This window comes from Syngnathus typhle, linkage group LG16 (genome assembly GCF_033458585.1).
Source record: "Syngnathus typhle isolate RoL2023-S1 ecotype Sweden linkage group LG16, RoL_Styp_1.0, whole genome shotgun sequence".
Classification (NCBI taxonomy): Eukaryota; Metazoa; Chordata; class Actinopteri; order Syngnathiformes; family Syngnathidae; genus Syngnathus; species Syngnathus typhle.
This window is the reverse complement of record NC_083753.1, coordinates 9516772-9535134: the sequence shown is the minus strand read 5'-3', so window position 1 is coordinate 9535134 and position 18363 is coordinate 9516772. Positions and strand designations below refer to the sequence as shown.

At 40.6% G+C, this 18363-nt stretch overlaps 2 protein-coding genes across 2 annotated transcripts; one reads left to right on the top strand and one right to left on the bottom strand.

Moving 5' to 3' along the window:
* Positions 1-372: 372 nt before the first annotated feature.
* LOC133169033 (RAS guanyl-releasing protein 1-like) lies at positions 373-10243 on the bottom strand. The gene is made up of 17 exons (XM_061300858.1): positions 9956-10243; positions 9298-9473; positions 6690-6795; positions 5972-6034; positions 5385-5516; positions 5128-5281; positions 4819-4992; positions 4264-4380; positions 3694-3969; positions 3234-3314; positions 2992-3096; positions 2810-2919; positions 2403-2547; positions 2235-2271; positions 1949-2086; positions 1139-1455; positions 373-1065 (listed from the first exon to the last, which is right to left on the bottom strand). The coding sequence occupies exons 1-17, from the start codon at positions 10090-10092 to the stop codon at positions 931-933; spliced, it is 2403 nt and encodes an 800-aa protein (XP_061156842.1). The 5' UTR covers positions 10093-10243; the 3' UTR covers positions 373-930.
* Positions 10199-14850, top strand: exd1 (exonuclease 3'-5' domain containing 1). The gene is made up of 11 exons (XM_061300860.1): positions 10199-11604; positions 11740-11808; positions 11879-11912; positions 11983-12044; positions 12105-12175; positions 12267-12353; positions 12444-12548; positions 12609-12689; positions 12770-12913; positions 13000-13191; positions 13891-14850. The coding sequence occupies exons 1-11, from the start codon at positions 11481-11483 to the stop codon at positions 14251-14253; spliced, it is 1332 nt and encodes a 443-aa protein (XP_061156844.1). The 5' UTR covers positions 10199-11480; the 3' UTR covers positions 14254-14850.
* Positions 14851-18363: the final 3513 nt, after the last annotated feature.

Sequence of the window (18363 nt, the reverse complement as noted above, 5' to 3'; positions counted from 1 at the left end):
AAAAGCACTGATGGAGTGAAGACGGTATGGGATTTTGTGAGCATACAGCGCCCCCTACTGTTGAAATGGAAGAACACAAGTAGTACATTTTACGCAGAATGCACAGCATTTATTTTTAACTAGAAAGCTCACAAATACTGACATGAAAAAAGAGATGTAACCCCCACCCCCCAACCCTCGTCGTGGCACTTTCAATAAACACAAACACCACAATTTCCATTTACAACACTGACCTTAAAAATTCAAAACAAAAGTAGCGTGTACAAATAAGCAAAAACCACATCTAACAGAAGGTGGGCCTACCAAAGTACAAAACAATTTATCATTTTACGCTTTATGTGAACTGCGTAGTGTTTCACACAATAAAAAGATGCACTTAAAGTCTGTAATGAAAAACAATTGAACTGCAATTATTAGGCCTACCCAATATATTTTACAAAATGATACTGTACATATTTCGCAAGCATGTTGCTGCCCAAATCTGATTGAACACCTTTTTTTTTTTTTTTATGGCACTTAGTTTTTCCTCTACTCCATTTCACCTCGCCAGGCAGGATTGTCGTTTACTAGCAAAATAACATTTTATAGACAGGCATGCCCTGTGTTCCAGTAGCATTTAAACCGCCACTCACTGAATAAATTTTTTTTTTTTTTTTTTTTTAAAGCACATTATTCCCCAAATGAGCAGTTAATACTGTTATGTTGCTTTGGTGAGAACCCTTCATCCCATTAATTCAGGCAACTAGCACTAGGTGACACTATCACTCTGCAAACAGCTTCCTGTGCACTCTGCATTACAGTGATTTTTTTAAATTTCTATAATTAACCTCATTCTGCAGTGATGTTTAATTAAAAAAAAAAATACAGTAATACCCTGACTGTGTTTTATTACACTCTATGGTCTGATGATACCGTATGTCCTTAACGTGTCTAGAAGGGTTCTTCCTCCTCCACAGGATGGAGCGCGTGCCTCTTCAACAGTGTCTTTAACATTTCCACTTCCTGCTCGGAGTCCTTCAACTTACTGTGTAGTGTCTCGTTGGCTTTTTGGAGCCTGTCGTTCTCCTGATTTAAAAAAAAAAAAGATAAGTATCGTGGTGCGTTCAAGTACCATTAAAAAAAGAAGTGTGCCACCCACTGATTGCAAGGCTTCAGTGATGGATTTGTTGTCTTCTTCTGGCTCTCGGGGTTTCTGTACAACAGAAATTCGGTTCTCCCATTTGGCGCAATGGCGCTGTTTCCTCTGCAGCAGCGGGCTGGGACACATTGAGGGAGATAATGCCACCGGGCCTAGAAAAGAGGGATGAGGGCAAGTGGCATCGGGGGACAGCGGCGGACCCTCGGTCTGAGTGGCGCTGTGGACCCGGTTTTGCCTCAAATGGGAGGTGACTGGAGAGTCTGGACTCCAGTCTTTGTTGTCATCGGGCGGGTATTGGAAAGGAAACTCATCTGAACCTGAATGGTGAGATAGTGGTAGGGGTTAGTATTATTGGATGTAACATGTTAAGGTGGCAAAATAATGCAGCATTTATTATATTGGGGTCAACACAAAAAAAGTTGATTGATTAAGTAGGGCAACATTTTAATTGTGTAGACACACACACACACACACACACAGAAAAGATTGTGGTCTAAGAGGAAGGTCATGACTGCAAAACAAAATGACTCAGATGATGTGTCAAAATACAACATTACATTTTTTTGCATGTGTAACCTGCAGCTGAATAATGCAAATTTCTTGTCGCAGGTGGGCAGCTTGTAAGTAAAAAGAAAAACAGCTAGAGGGAAACCACCCACCCATAGCAGATAACCTTTTCGACTCTTGGAAAAAAAATACAAAAACAAAACGTAAATGAATTTGCGATTCTATGCGCTGCCACCGGGTCGCCGGTTGCGTAAGTCCTTGTAATTAATATCATGACGGGATAAGTGTGGTGCCCTGACCCACCCTCCGAGGTTCCCGTGGTAACAGGCGTGGAGCTAGGCGTGGGACTGTCGGTGATATTGTTGTTGTTCATTTTGGTGTTTTTCTTGCACTCAAAGGGCACCTGGTCCTTACACAACTTGTGGCAGTTCATCCCGCAGTCTGTGAGAACGCAAAAAAAGTCAAAACAGGAACCGTGTTTTATTTAAGGATGGAGCTTTTCTATTTCCTCCAATTAGATTGTGCGAATGGTCGTTATGTCGAGGTTCCCACCCTAAAGAGACCTCGCATGACTAATATCCGATATTACCTTTGCATTTGTAGCCTTGCTTGATGACACCCCACAGCTAGAAGGAACATACAAAAAGCCAACATTTAATTCATTCACTGCCAATCCAATTCATATATTTGACGTCTATAACCGTCAATGGCACTGAATGGGTTAAGATGATTTTTTTTTTTTTTTTGGGTGACTTACGAGGCCCGAGCAGTTGTCGCAAAAGGTAGGCTTCATGTAAGTGGTTTCCTGAAAGTTATGAACAAAGCCTAAGCCCAGTTTGGAGCAGATGACACTGGCCCGCATGAAATAAGCTGTGATCTCATCTCTGTTGACAAGTCCTTCCCTGCACAAACATATTTTAAAAAAAAAAAACTGTATTATCAACAAAACACACTATTTACACTGATCTTTTTTTTTTTTACAGGAATTGCATGATTTTTTTTTGTGGTTTTTAAACATCGCGTGCAAAAAAAAAAAAAACACTCGAAAGTGGTGACTTTATGGTTAGTTGTGCAGCTACTTCCTGTTGCCGTACGTCTCACTACAAATATCACTTTGCTCTCCCCTGCAGCTGCAAATGAGCGTGCAACCCGCCGAGCACTTACTTGTCTTTGTCCATGACACAGAAAGAAAAGGGGAAACTGGCCGCAATTTTCTCAAAGTCCTCTTGAGAAATGAAGCCGTTCTCGTCGTGATCGTAGTTCTTAAACACGGACTTAGAGGAGAATAAAGAATAAATTAAATAATGCTCCCAATACTAAAACAAAAAGAAATAGGAAAAACTCACATCCACCATTCTCTGCACATGTTTGCTAATAGTTCGAGGATCCGGTTTTGGAGTCACTCCGGATACCCAGTCGACAACTACTGGAAGTCTAGAAGGGGTGGTTGGCTGATGGAAAAGGAAATTATGTTGAAAAATAAGTCTCAATAAGAAAATAGCTTTTTTTTTTCTGTATTAGCTTCTCAAATGTGACGATGGATGTACACAGCTCTGACTTGTGGGTGTTAAATGGCTCTATCACTCACAGGGGCTTTACAGTTCTTGGGCTCCCGGGCGTAAGACAGTTCGTAGATATCATCTTCGGTATAGTAAAGGTCCAAGGACAGCTGAGAGACAGAGAGAGAGAGAGAGAGAGAGAGAGAGGATTGGTCACATTGTAGAAGAGCAGATTTTCAAGGACATACTGTATTCATGCAAAACACTGCGAGGATGACACACAAGTACAACGTAGCAATTTGAATTCCCTCTCATTCACACTCGGTTTGCCACCCACACACACACACACACACACACACACACACACACACACACACACACACACTCATGGATCATAGACTCTCATCTCACCCACACGCATGCCAACAAACCACATGCTGGAATCGAGGCAGCCGCAAACGATTACTTTGCTTGTCGACTAGTCACCGATGCTAGTCATGATTAATCGGCTAATCGGATCGTATGTAGCGTGTCGGCTATGAAATATACCGTGAGGAGATGGACCAAGTCCTTGTTGGCGTCCAGCTTGGGTGGGATCTGCTGGAGCTGCATCAGCTCATTGATATGACTGTAGAGCGCCTGCAGCTTCTGCACGTTCACTTTATTGTCTTCCACATAGTTGGGCATGGCCTCGTTCACTGAGATCAGGTCTTTGAGGTGCACGCCCAGGATGGGGATTTTAAAACCTGTACACTTGTTGTATGCTTGTCTGTAGTTATCAAAGTTTCGGCACGACGAGAGCAGATCTGTCATTTCGTTTAACACCTGAGGACGACAGGAACGACACATTTACTCCACGCTGATGAATATTATCTAAGCCTACTAAAAGTAATAAAGAAATAAGCCAATGCAATTATATCATGCATTTATTAAATTAAATTAAATTAAATTAAATTAAATTAAATTAAATTAAATTAAATTAAATTAAATTAAATTAAATTAAATTAAATTAAATTAAATTAAATTAAATTAAATTAAATTAAATTAAATTAAATTAAAACGTTCTTATTCAATATAACCCACGCTTGGTTTTCTAATGATTTTGTGATTATTCATTACCTTGATGACCTCATTGGGTACATGAGAGGTGGTGTCCTTCAGTCTGGATATGGAGCTGTGACAAAGCCCTCCCACCACCGCCATTAGCGTGTTGTAGTTGTGCATGAGGTGTAAACCCTGGCGGACGCACACAAACACATACAAGGTCGTTCAACTGGACACTGCGCGATCCATCGAGATCCAAAACACAAAGCTCGGGATTGTGTTTGTAGTTTGAAGCGATGATAGGCACAAGTTTCAAGTACTTCTGGTTATATAATACATAAAATGGCAGTTACATAAACCACTTAAATTGTTGTTGCTTTTTCACACCGTCTCTCTCTCCTTTTTTTTCTTTTTTTTACTCAAAGCATTTTCAAATCTCTCCTCAGCTCTCTAATTTCTGCTGTCACTGGAGAATGATGGTGTGAAATTTGTCTCCACACCCCATGGGTTTTGTGCTCTGCAGCAGGCTGCTGATTTAATGGTACGAACCAGCGCAGGCTAGCAGTCTCGCCGACAACTGATAAATATTTTCAAACGCTCAGACTCACAGTGATGTGACTGAAACTCTACCTTGGCCACGTGGATGAACTTTGTGAAAACTTCGGCACGAAGCTGAGCCGTCGGCCTGCTCAGCACCATTAGTTGAACCCACTGGGAGACCCCGTTGCACAGAGCAATGGAACGTTCCATCACTGGGATGTCCTTCATGCAACAGTTGCGGATGTAATTCTGGTAGTCTATAAACTGGCGGTGAGAGTAGAGAGTAAAGAGGTGAGAGCAAGAAGCAGCTTGACATTTCCTTTGGAAGGAAATCTGCACCTTGCTTGCAAACCCCACGAGCACCAAAAGTCATTTCTGCTCTTATGAGCGCGCACTTACGGAAATCCTGCAAAATGATTTAAACTCCAGGAAGGTGAGATGCTCGGCCAGTTCAATGGGCTCCAGGTGGTCGAAGAGAAGAGATACCTTCCTCTTTTTACTGCTGTTGGCTTTAATCTTCTGGCTGGCCTTCCACGACCAGTCTCGCTCGTTTCTGGAATACACGATGGCAACAAATCGTGACTCGATTCTTTTTTTTTTTTTCCCCCTGGCTGTCGTGTTCAAGCCTCTCAGTTGACAGCTGGTCGCACGCTTACATCCATTTGGTCTCGAGAAGAGAGCAGAGATGCTCCTGTCCCTGCTCCCTGATTACATCTCGGAGCTGGTCCAAGCTGTCTGACAAGCTGTGGTGCAATCGGAACATCATCCAGAATTCCTGAATCCAATGCCTGGAGGTTAGAGAGGAGGGTTGATGGTAGCCATAGCAAAAAGAATGTTGATATCAATTAGTACTGCAACTATTATTTTGGCAACCGATTAATTTGTCGATGAATCAAGGAATCGGATTTACTTTTTTTTTTTAATTTTCAAGTTAATTAAAAATATACCAATTCAAGGTGACATTGAAATGAACAATATTCAGTTTTGAAAATGGTCCAAGAACATAAATGTTGATCATTGTTTTCCGAAATAAAAACATTTTTTTTATTTTGAATCGACCCAATCAGTCTGCTTTCATGGATGACTACAGAAATTAGATAACATTTATTGTAGAGAAATAGTGAGCAACAAACAATTAATCGCTTATCAAAAATCACCATTGAATATTTTGGTAATCGATTAGTTGCCGATTAATCGATCAGTCGTCACACCTTTAATATCAGTGTCCAATAAATGAACAAACCTGATGAAGTAGCAAATTCTCTGGCACTCTGCCGGCTGCTCATTCTCCACGGCACTTTTAAACGTAAAGCTTCTGGTTAAGGATGCCGAGCAACATACGATGAACATGAAGCGGCCACACAAAAAGAAGACAAGGTGTGATGTGACTCCCAGCCCTCCTAAAGAAACGGACTGACATTTGGCAGGAATCATCTTCAAGTGATGAGCATAAAAAGGCTAATGGCGTCATGGGAACAGAAGATGCGCCTACGCATTCCCAAGGCCGGACTGTGATGAGGAAGCCTGTTAATGGCCCCCGCGTCTCCTCCCTGATCATAACACACTCTCAATCTATTTGATGGATTCTTCTGGGGCCTTTGGGTTCTCAATGAGAAGGTTAAAAATAGCAGAGGGACATTTGTTATTGTGCTCGCTGACGTGGTTTGTGCCAACGGGCTCCTCTTTAAGCTGTTTAGATATAGTTGAAGAGGAGGAGTTGCGTGTACACGGCCGCCAAAGAAACAGAAGTAATTAACACCTGAAACCTCGACACGCTCCTCGGAGAGGCTTTGTGACGGTTCCTGAATGGAGGCCGAGACCCAAAGCCCTTCAACCGCGTTATTATCCCAATATTTCACGCCAGCAACATGAGCCAAGCAGGTGATTGGCAGTCGCTTTTGACAATTAAATACGGGCAAACGCACGATTCGGAATGTATCTGTGACGTTGCGGAAGGATATAGATCGGTGAGTTTTTCCAGGAGGTCGCTGGAGGAGATGAGAAGGCGATGCATGGTCAGTGTGATGTTCAACAAGTGGCTGCGCTCACTTGTGTAACCGTCTGAATCTGGAGGGAAATAAAAAAAATATATATATAAACCTGAGTGTGGAAATGTGGATACATTGTTTGATGCAAAATGTCAAGTTATACGCTCAGTGGAAAAAAAAAAAATATGATCAGTGACTCATGATCGTCCTTGCAGAATCTGTGTGATTCATCACAACTGGATTAAAAGGTGCGATGTTGTACAAATGCAGCGCGCAGCAATAGTCAGTAATCATCGCCATGTAAAATCAGCAAGCGTTCCAAATTTTGTGTAAAAAAAAATTCGCTCTGTTTGATAACAGCTGGTAGGAAGAGGATTTATGAAAATCAAACTATGGTTTGATTTGAAATTGATCAAATTGAGTTTAGTGGTAGACAAATAAATAATTAAATTAAATTAAATTAAATTAAATTAAATTAAATTAAATTAAATTAAATTAAATTAAATTAAATTAAATTAAATTAAATTAAATTAAATTAAATTAAATTAAATTAAATTAAATTAAATTAAATTAAATTAAATTAAATTAAATTAAATTAAATTAAATTAAATTAAATTAAATTAGGAATCACACAATACTCGGGTGTTGTAACTAGAGGATTTGTATGATGTTGTGTATGCAAACTTTTGCCATCCCTTTTTCCCAGGCGGGGAAACCACTGATGGAGACACTCTAATAAATGATGTCATAGAGGCCATTGACCTTTGGAACTACGTATGTAGACTTACATTTTATGTTCCTCTTTTCCACCAATTTGCACTCAAGCACTTCCTCTATTGTCATGACAGACACAAAGCAAAGTTTTAAAAAAAAATGCACCAAAACCGCACAACACCATGCTGTGCCACGTTCCAATTTCAGAGCGTGCAAACCTTTTCCTGACCATTTATCTTCTGAGAAAAACCGCCGTCGCGGTGAACACAGAGAAAAGACACTCGACGAGATGACAAAAAAAATGCATCACAATAAGCCCAAGGTTTCAAGCGTTCCATCTCCTCAGGAGAATTTAAGACACACTTTTATCACCTTGGATATACTTGCCACTTCCATGGCAACACATTTTCCAATCTGTGTTATCTGTAAGCAACCAGCCTCTCCCGGCTGCTCTCTCATATCCTGCTTGGGCAGTATTTCCGTTGGTGCCACTCAGCCATTACCTGAATTTTCACTCGAAGCTTCCATTTCATTTGTTTACTACTTTTATAGCCACCACAAGCATCAAAGTGAGAGCCGTAAATGGACAACAGGAAAGGGATGATTCCGCGGAAGGTAAACAATGACCCCATGCTTGTTTTGACAACCACTAAAGGGTTGTTTGTTGGGGTAAATCCCTTTTGGGCTATCTCTCGACGCTTGGAAAATGAGGAAAAACGCCCACGGTGGTGGAAATGCACTTTTAAGGTTATCTTAGATGCTCATCAGCAAACTCCAAATCTGCGTGTGGCTTTTTCCTTCTTTTGCGATGTTATCAAATGGAATGATGATCCTTTTATGGTTTTTCTTTGAAATCTGATTAACATTTAGACTTGAAGGGAGGTGGTCCATGTTTGAAAATAGAACATGATGGAAATATTTTTTTCAATAGTTTGAAATAATCCAAGTGGATGCTTATGGTTAAAATTGATTTTTAAAAAATGGGGGTGCACCAATAAATAACTCAAAGCACAAAGTGAGCGATGATGTCAGTGGATATTGATCGACGTCTCACAGCGGAGTGTTCTTCAAAAGCCGGTCACCATGCGAACGACGCTACATGAAGAGTTGACCTTTAGGCTCAGCAGAGCCTGAAGGTACCATAGGGTCACTTTTCAAATAAATCTTGCCAGCACGCTTATATTAGAAGAGCAAATGGAACTCACCGATTTGTTTTTTTAAAGTATTTTTCATCCACAGATATTCATAAAACTACACACTCACGATTAATACGACAAATGTTGACGCTCCCTAAAGTTCTATTTCCATTTTTCAATTTTTTGTCATTTTCATGCTGATATTTTATGTGGCCATACAAACTTCCACCTGGTTGTAGCTCGCTGCTGACGACCGCTCTTTATGGGATGCCCTTTTATGTGCGGCCCATTGTAACGCCTCCCCCATTGCTCCATTTGCGTAACCAGGGCAACGGCACTTTGAAAGCTTCTCTTTCCAGAGATATAATCACCAAAACTCAGAAAGCTCTCCTGACAACTTAATGAAGCCAATTATATTGGCTTGATTGATCCAACCTACTCAACCAACCTGCGGTGTGCTCGTAAACACCTTTCCTCCCTGGATAAGGCAAAAACATATCATCAACATCTGCAACATAAAATCATACCAGAATCAATCTGCAGATTTTAGTGAGATGACTGCAAGCCAAATCACAAACCTAAAATAAAAACAGAAAATGTAGTTGCATAAGTGTAGAACTTGGATTTTACAGTGTTCAAAATGGACTGATTATATTCACGTTGAATGCGAGTCAGCTACAGGGGTGCTTAGACTTTTGAAACCACTTCAAGGAAGGCTAGATAAGGCTTACCAAAGGCCTGCAAACAAGCCTGGATCAGCTCCTCCCAGCTGGCTCCTTTGGCGAGATGGCCTATTGACACTGTGGGTTTCCCCATGGGGGTCTGGACCTGACCTGGCTTGTGGAATTTTTTAGGACGTCCTGGAGGGGAAACTCTCGACCTGGGGCCGGATCCTGGTGTCCCTCTCCTTTTTGGAAATAAACACACACATGATCGCATTAAATATTTCTTCTGAATATAAAAATATATGTTCTGCTTCTATGCATGCAGTAGTTCCCCTTAAATACAGAGTGTGAGTATTTTTTGCCGCAACGTCCATCGCACAAAATGCAAAGTACAAAAGATGGCTTGTGTTTAAAGGAACTCCCGTGAGATAGTATGCATTGTTCTCATTTCCTTCCTCCAACTGTGGGAAATACCACTTAATTACGGACATCCACTTTAGCTTGATGGCTGACCGGGAAATACTAATCTTTTTTTTTCCAACTAAGATGAAAAAGCAACATTTCTTAAATGTTATGCATTACTCTTATTTTATTTTTGCTGTAAGAGCCTACGTATCGACAAAATATGCATACACAAATGAAAAAGTAAATATACAGAACAAGCGACGGAAAGAATTTGAAAAAGAATTCAACGAAAAGACTCAAATCTTCGTATGACACTTACGCATCGTCTTTCCCCTTGTCGTCCGCGGTCATACTTTCACTTTTGTTGTTGTCTTTTGATTGACAGCCCATGGCGAGGTACTGGGCGACGAGAGGCTGCACTAAGCTGTCCATCTGCGTCCTCCTCGTTGGGAGCATCTGATCACTGTGCTCGCCACACCGGTACTCTTAGCAGCATGCTGCGCACGCACACGCACGCATGCACACTCGTCAATGGACGTGACACAAGCAACAGGCAACATTCAGACGCAGCTTGTCTGTGGGCGGGAGGCAGGCTGCACTGTGGCCGCTATGTCATTAACTGCACTGCAAAGTGGGTAGAGGAACTCCTCTGAGCGTCACACTCGGTTGCCAGTCACTTTTCTTGACTCAACTTTCACCGGTGTTTAGACTAGTGAAGACATATTCTTAAAGTATATGATGTAATTTGATCAGGGTTTTTTTGGGAGGGGGGGATCCCAACAGGAACATAACTGTCAGATATGATAGAAAATTGTCTGCTGGGTCAAAATTTAATCAAAAAATAATCCACATTGAACAATAGGCAGCATTTCAATTTTATCCAGTTTATGCATGTGATAGCATGATTAACTCTTTTTTTTTAATGTCAGTTAAAACAAATGTGATGTGGGCATGCATATCAGAACTTGTAGTTCCAGTTTGTGCATGTGACAGCACGATTAACTTTTTTTTTTTTTTTTTTTTAAAGCCAGTTAAAACAAATGAGATGTGGGGATGCATATCAGCACTTTTAGTGTCAACCCAAGTTTAATCCAATTCTGATCTGGATTGTATTGTTTTATCACAGAGATGTGCAGCATAAGATGCAATGGCAAACCAATGCAATCCAGCACTGATTCATTTTGTGAATATCTGGAATTGAATTAAATCATCTCAAACCCAGTTTAAATCAGATGTGATCAGTAATTATCAGTTGTCGACTTTTTACAGCCGGTCCATGTCCAAGCAGGTGAGCATACAAAAGCTATAAACTAGAAATGATTGGCATTGGATCAAATTAAGCTTTTGCAGAACTACATAAGAAACACATCCAATACTTATTTCCCACATCTTTACTACCTTATTTATACAATGTTTATAAGTATCGCTCATGATAGAATTGATTTTATATGGCTTATTGCAATGTGCTACATGCAATACGCCTGCCCCCATGTGGCTGAAAAGCAATACAATTATGTACTGTAGTCATATTGCTTAATTTGCTTACACGTGTTACAATAAATAATATTAATAAATAAATGAATGAATAAATGAAAATTAACACTTCAGATAGCGAAAATAATTTTATTTGAAAAGAATCAAAAAATGTATTACATGTAACAATGATTCAAAATAAAATATTCAAGAATAATATATATATTTTTAAAAAATGTATTATTTCCAAAACGCGCGGGTTGTTCTTGAACGCAGCATCAAGTTAGCTTGATTGAGGTGTTAATGTCCGCGTTCGATAGTTAACTTACTATTGATTTATTTAATTTAACGACACTCAAGTGCCGCTCAACATGGCAGATTATTCATTCTCGAATATATTCCAAGGCAAACGTATTAAAATTACTCTTAAATCGTCGTTTTGCGTCGGCGTTGTGCAACGAATCAGCTCCAGCAAAACGGTGACCCTCACGAACGGTTTGAAGTTTTATTTTTATTTATTTATTAATGTAACTATTTACTTCAAACGAAATTAAAGCTAATAATTTGTTGCGCTTGAATGACCGAGGACATTAAACAGATCTTTTTTTAATTGAAATTGTGTTTTTTCAGTCGTGTTTGTCGATAATGGCCGCGAACTTCCCGGAAGTAGATTAATCTTCGGCCATGAGTTTGTCAATGGTGAGTACAAAAGGCCAACAAATATCTTTTAAGTGAAAATTCCACCAAATAACAAGCTGTGAATTCATAGTGGAGTTTACCGATGACGAGGACAAAAAGCATGGGTAAGTCGTTGTCAATATGTCTCACCTTGAAGGCAAAAATTTAGATTTAGAGCTGTTAAATTTTGCACAGAAATATTCCTGAAGACCACTTGAAGCTGTCTGAATTCCAGCCATTCAAGACTTTTTACCACGGTCAGTAATCATCAAAATAGAAACAATAAATTGTAATTAATAATGTCTTTATCTTCATAGCTGATGATGATGATGATGAATACGTCAAATTTGAAGTTATTAATGCATTTCATGAGAAATTTGGACCCGCTGTAAGTAGTTTTCAGAGTCCGTAAGAAACACATTACTTCTCAGGATTCCATACTGTACAATCGCTAGATTGTTTGTGATGTTACTTTATAGATTATGCAAATTAAGAAGCAGCATGTGGTTGGCGTTGGGGCTGATGGGGTGGACATGTACAAGCATGGCCGACTGTGTTGGCTTCAGGTGAGAAGTCTGGTGTCTTGCATTTTCAGTAAAATTCCAAACATTAGGTTCACTCAATGTTATCTGTATCTAATTATGTTTGTGTCTTAGATTGCCACCAAACATAAGGTGTATCTCTTTGACATTCTCTTGCTTGGAGAAAAAGCCTTTAAAAACGGTCTGACTATGATTCTCGAGAGTAAGGGCATACTGAAGGTGAGAAGTCGTACATGCTTTTTGGGTGGGGGCTTTCGTTGATTGTGTTATGTGACACAGGTCGTTCATGACTGCAGAGCTATTGCCGGGTGTCTGATGACACAACACGGCGTGAAGATGACGAATGTCTTTGACACTCAGGTATATGAGGGGGGGGAAATGGTGGCAATATGTACATCCTTGTGGTACCATTTTTTTAAAGTTACCTTTACCTTACCAAGGTGGCAGATGTCATGTGCTTTCACTCTGAGACTGGAGGATTCTTTCCTCACAAAGTAAGCACTCTTCATGAACTGGTGAGTCGCCACCTGAAGTTGCCCTCCTCCCACCTCTCTGTTCTAGAGACCAAGTCCCAGTTTACCGAGGTACATCTTGATAGAGGACGATGCCGGTTACTCCACCTGATCAGTCAATTGTCACGACAGCGATGTGTTTTTATTTTTAATCGCAGGAGGAAAGCAAGTTGTGGTACAAGCGTCCATGTCCTTTACCGTTGCTGAATGCGATGGCGCTGTCAGTGATCCACTTGCAACCTCTCAGAATGGCACTGCTGGATTGTCTTCTCACGGACTACGTGGCTTTAGTGGATGTCTACCTCTCAAATAGCCAGTATCCAAATGAAGATTTGGAAAGCATCAATATGGTAGGAATGCGTTTTCCGGGTGGTGCATTGAAATATTGATTAACATTACATTGAAATATATATTGCAAATGTCATTTGGCAATTTAAAAGTGCCATGATGAGGGGGGGGGGGGGGGGGGGTTTCTATGACGGTTTTTTAAATGTGCAGACAACTTGAAAGTCAACTGGGGTCATGGTCTGGATTGTGGTACACTTTTCATGAAATATTTGGTGGGGTTACTTTTGGTTGCTGTATCTTCGGGGTGAGTCACTTCTGCTGACTTAAATTGAAAAAGTGTTTGGTATTATTCTGTCGGTCAAACCCCAAAGGGTTTAGGGTTTTTAATTTGCTTAGAAAATGTAAAAATGATTTCATATGAACCTGTCGGTGAAGAGGATACGTTGAGTCAATGGATGACATAATAATTTGTACAAAGAAGATGCCAAGTCTGCCACGCAGTATTCAGTTCTAAAAGGACCAAACTGCAATCACAGGTATGTGTAAAATATTTGTTTGGGTTTTCATTTTTAGTAACAGCAAAATTTAATGCCTGTAAAGTAATTTGAGCTTTACAGCGGGATATCCATGTTAGCAATAAAAATGCATGCCATTAATTCGAGCTATAATAAGTCAGTTAGCCCTTCCGTCGATGATCGTTAATGAGATTTGAATTATTTTCACTTTTTGAACAAATTTAAATGCTGTGTTTTCTACCTCAGGAGAAAGTGTTTGACTTGCCGGCCGAGCTCAGGCTGCTGGATCAGATGCACTGCGAGCGGCGGGAGTGTGCCGCCAAACGCTACCCCACTACAGACAAAGGTCTGCTGATTCGTTCTGGTCCTCGAACGGAGACCCCACTCCACACCTCACCTGTGTCAGAGCAACACGAATCTACAGAGCCTACCGTGGAACCGCAATCGGCGCCACCGCCGATGGAAGCCGATGAAAACGCCTTCCCGGCTTTTGTGGATGTGGCCACTCCAGATCCGGTCCCAGACACCACATCAGAGGAAGTGAGCGAAATGTCTTTCGGTGGTGGAGTTAAAGATTTAGCATCGCTTTTGATGGAAGTGATGGCTTGAAGGAGCCCTTCTAGCTAAGAACAACCAAGTTAGAGGAGAAGTAGTAGTCTTTGGGTTCAGGCAGGTCATTTACTGTTCAGACTGCCACAAGCCAAGTTTGTTTGTTGGTCTATACATTGACCACTAGATGGCAGTAAACATTTTGTTTTGTTCAACTACTTTGTATATGCATCTGTTTGCAATGTAGAATGATGCCATTTTTGAATTCTGGATTAAAATAAGATTTTCCTATTTCAGATGTGAGTGAAGAGTGATTCTTACACCACAAATATTACTGAAATCCATTACAAGAGCTGTATTCCTTTACAACATTCATCTGTGTGCTTATAGGAAAACATAATAGTAAAAAAGTATATCTATCGTAAACAATTGATTCAAAAAATGTGACAGTATCTGCCCTAATCTTTTTACAAATCATAATTTGTGGTGTATATATGGTACCCCTGAATGCATTAACAGCCATATCTTACTTTACATAGAGTGATTAATGTCTTTGCTTCCTCTTTTCTTTTAATTGGTGCTGAAAAGCTTAATGACATTGATGGATCTAGTTTTAATTGAGAAAAACAAAAACAATTCAGATCTTTTTTTTCCCCCCACTTGACCAAAAAAAAAAAGTAAGTCAGGTGGCCAACATCTGCTATGTTCTCCACAGGTGCACAATGGAGATCTTATCCATGTAATGTGCTACATGAGCTGCCATGCTGATTTTGGCAAAAGGGGGGAAATAGCTGCGAATTTGCCAGGATGATAGTGTGTGAAATCATAAGACATGGCCGACAACTCTGCTCTGCCAGTTTTCTGCCAGTGTCTCCTCACAGAGGAGTCGGCCATTTCCAGACCTGTCTAATTGAAAGCATGGAACAGATTAAGGAAGATTTTGATTAGCTCTCTTCGCAACCAGCCCCTCCTTAACGTTTGATTAACACATGTCCCCTTTGAAATGTTATTATTCAGGCCTGTATAATAAATATCCATATCTGGATTTTCTTTTACTATATATTTCAGATACTGTTGGTGTGTGTGTGGTAACAGTGGGGGGTCTCTGTCCCATGTCATTGACAACCAGATTGAGGTTCCTATTTTAGAGGACCTTGCATTTCCTCTCCGTCACAATAATGCCTTGTGTGTAGCACTTCCTGTTTCCCAGGCCTGGGAGGAAGGAACAGGGCGCTTGTCACACGGTAGTCACCGTTTCCTTCCCCCTCCGCTCTCCCTTCTCCCTGCTCCCAAAACTTCAGACAGTGTTGTGTCCTTCACAGGGAAAGATGACTGCACTGTTAGCATCCCAGCCGGATACACGGAGACTATTTTTAGCCTCAAGTTGGAAAGGTAGCAAACAGACATAAACACAAAAAGTTTTAGGGTGTCCAGCTGTGTTTATAACCTAAAAATGGAGGCAAGGCCAACGATTGTTTTGACTTCGATTTTGGTATGAATAAATCATCAGCATTTCAGTGTATTTAACATTATCATCCGCTACCGCAAAATGTTAACTTTGAAAATCAACCAAAATGGCCGCTTTTGTAGAAGTTTTTAACATATTAAAACTGAACTTTATTAATTATAGTGGCAAGTGTGTGCGGTCTCCCATTAAACATGAATCTGATTGGTTAAATCTCAATACAACCGTTGTAAGGGTGTGCACACTTCTGCAACATCTCTGTTTTTTCGTTAATTTGTACAGACAATCTAGGTCATGTTAATCGTCACCAAAAATTTTTTATTTGATCAGTGGTGGGTAGACTTGGTATATATTTTTTCACACATTGAGTGGCGACCAGTCCAGGGGGGTCCCATGATCCTAATGAGGACAAACGCTCTACTAAATAGCCCAATAAAGCTTCCTTAAAAAGTTAAAGAAAGTCTTGTTTTATTAGCTCACGCACGCCTGGGCATGTCCAGGGTGCTGGGTAACAAAGCAAGCAGGACACGTGTCCGACTGCATTATTGAACACTTGGATTTGTAGCACGCTTGAGGCAGCCCCCCACAACAAAGATCCCCGCACCGCCTGCCTTATTTACTTTCCACCGTATTACTGTCACACTGCAGGGTGTCCAGTTACGAACGCCGCACAAGTGACAGAACATACCAGCGCTCCTAAGCAACCGTCCCTCTTCTTAAGGAGCGTTCAGCTGCAGATTTGTTCATAATTGATGGACTGTCATTAAATATTAAAAGGTGATCGACTCAAAAAGCAGCCCCTTTGTATGAATTTCATGTGGGGGTGTGTTTGTACATCATTAGAATTGTTTGTGGAGTTCGCTGACTGTGTACACTCCAACCACGCTTCATTTTATTATGACTGCTGAACGAACAAAAAAGATTCCAAACAGTTTGGAGCGCTGGCCCATTAATAAGCGCTTTGTTTTCCAGCTTGTTAAATATGTTCTCCTGATTGCACCTGCTAACATGGACATTTTTCGCGCTAATTAATAGCTTCACTTCACGCGAGAGCCGGTCACAAGGATCTTATTTAATTGGTCCGCTGGAGGAACACGATCCGCTTGCTCCTTTGTGGTATTCTGCAAGGCCACAACAAATTAGAAGCATGTCAACAAAATAATCTCAAATTCATTATTCATGTAACCACATGTAATCCTTTTGTATTTATAGGTTGGGCTGGACATAATCAGATATCGGGTTCTACGATGACACTGAACTATAACCCCGCGCACTATCGTCCATCTGTTAGGCAAAGCTATTGTTGAATGTTGCTCAGGCCCCTTCACTCAACCACCAGCACCTCTCCCGGGTCCTTGCTCACGTTACAATATGACCCTCTTTTGCTCTCCCCTGGTCACATTCACCAGGTCGATGAATATTTAACGTGAGAAAGGACCGGCAGATCCAGATGGCCTCTCAAGTACACCAAAAATGAAAACAAAACGGAGCATCAATATTTCAAGCTACTTTATTAGCAGTACCTGAACCCAGGAAGGTTCCTGAAAATGCATCAAAACAAATGCGCGCAATCCTGAACACTAATCCAATCAATCGTAGTTGATAGTCATACTAGTAGTAGACATGTTTCATACACAACAGGATTTAGGCAGGATGACCTCATGAATGGAAAGAGTGTGACATCATACCAGCATCACACACTAAAACAGTCAACAAAAAAAGAGGCGCACGGTAAACAAAGAAGTACGATGGAAAATATAACATATGTCCTTCTGACTCTGTTGGCCTTGTCAAATTGAAGTGACGGCTGACTGTCCTCCATTTTGTATTTAAATGGGAAAGTCTAAGTACTAACTGCCCTTCAATTCACATTGAGTCAATAAATGTAGAAAAAAAAATGCCACCTGGTCTTAGATATTAATAAATCAAAAACACCCCAAAAATAAAGCTGGATTAAACGGGTATTAAATGAAATTGCGATTATGATCAATTTAAATATTCAAACGTATTTATGTGAAACGGGCTATAGGGTGCTTCGGAAGAAAAATGAGTTACTCAAAGGGAACCGTGTTTATTTTTGCTTAAAATTGCTAATTAGCAGGCCCCGGCACATTGTTGATTGAAAAGATTGGAGATTAGCTTTTGGCTAATTTTTCATAATTAAAGCAGCATTGTGTGTGTGTTGTGTGGTCGTAGCCTGAAGGAGGCAGTGGGAGGACCTGGGCAAGATGAGGCTCCCTGCCGTTGCCTCAATTAGTGCCCGCTGGTTTGGGCCGGCAGCTGCTGCCCGGCCTTGGCACCCTGACAGCCTGGCACCGTGTTGAGGTGTGTTGTCAGGGCCAACCAACAACCCATGAGGGCTAGGGGGTATCCATACCATGCCCAAGAAACTCTCACAACAGCGGTTTTTGTCTTCCGACCCAGTACGGCGAGTCCATTGGATTAGGATGAGATTAAATTTGCTCATTAAAAAATTACATTCACTGTAAAGGGGAAATGCCATTTTAAGCTGATTATATTGAATCATAATGAAGAAACCTGATCAAATGGAATTTTGGTTTGTTGAAATATTACATTTTTTTATATGGGATTGTAGTTCACTTTAATTAATAAAAAACAAATCCTTTATTATTGAGATGACACAAGCGGAATTATAAAATTCAACATCTGCCTTTAGCTATATTTTGTCAAGCTAGGTACATCCT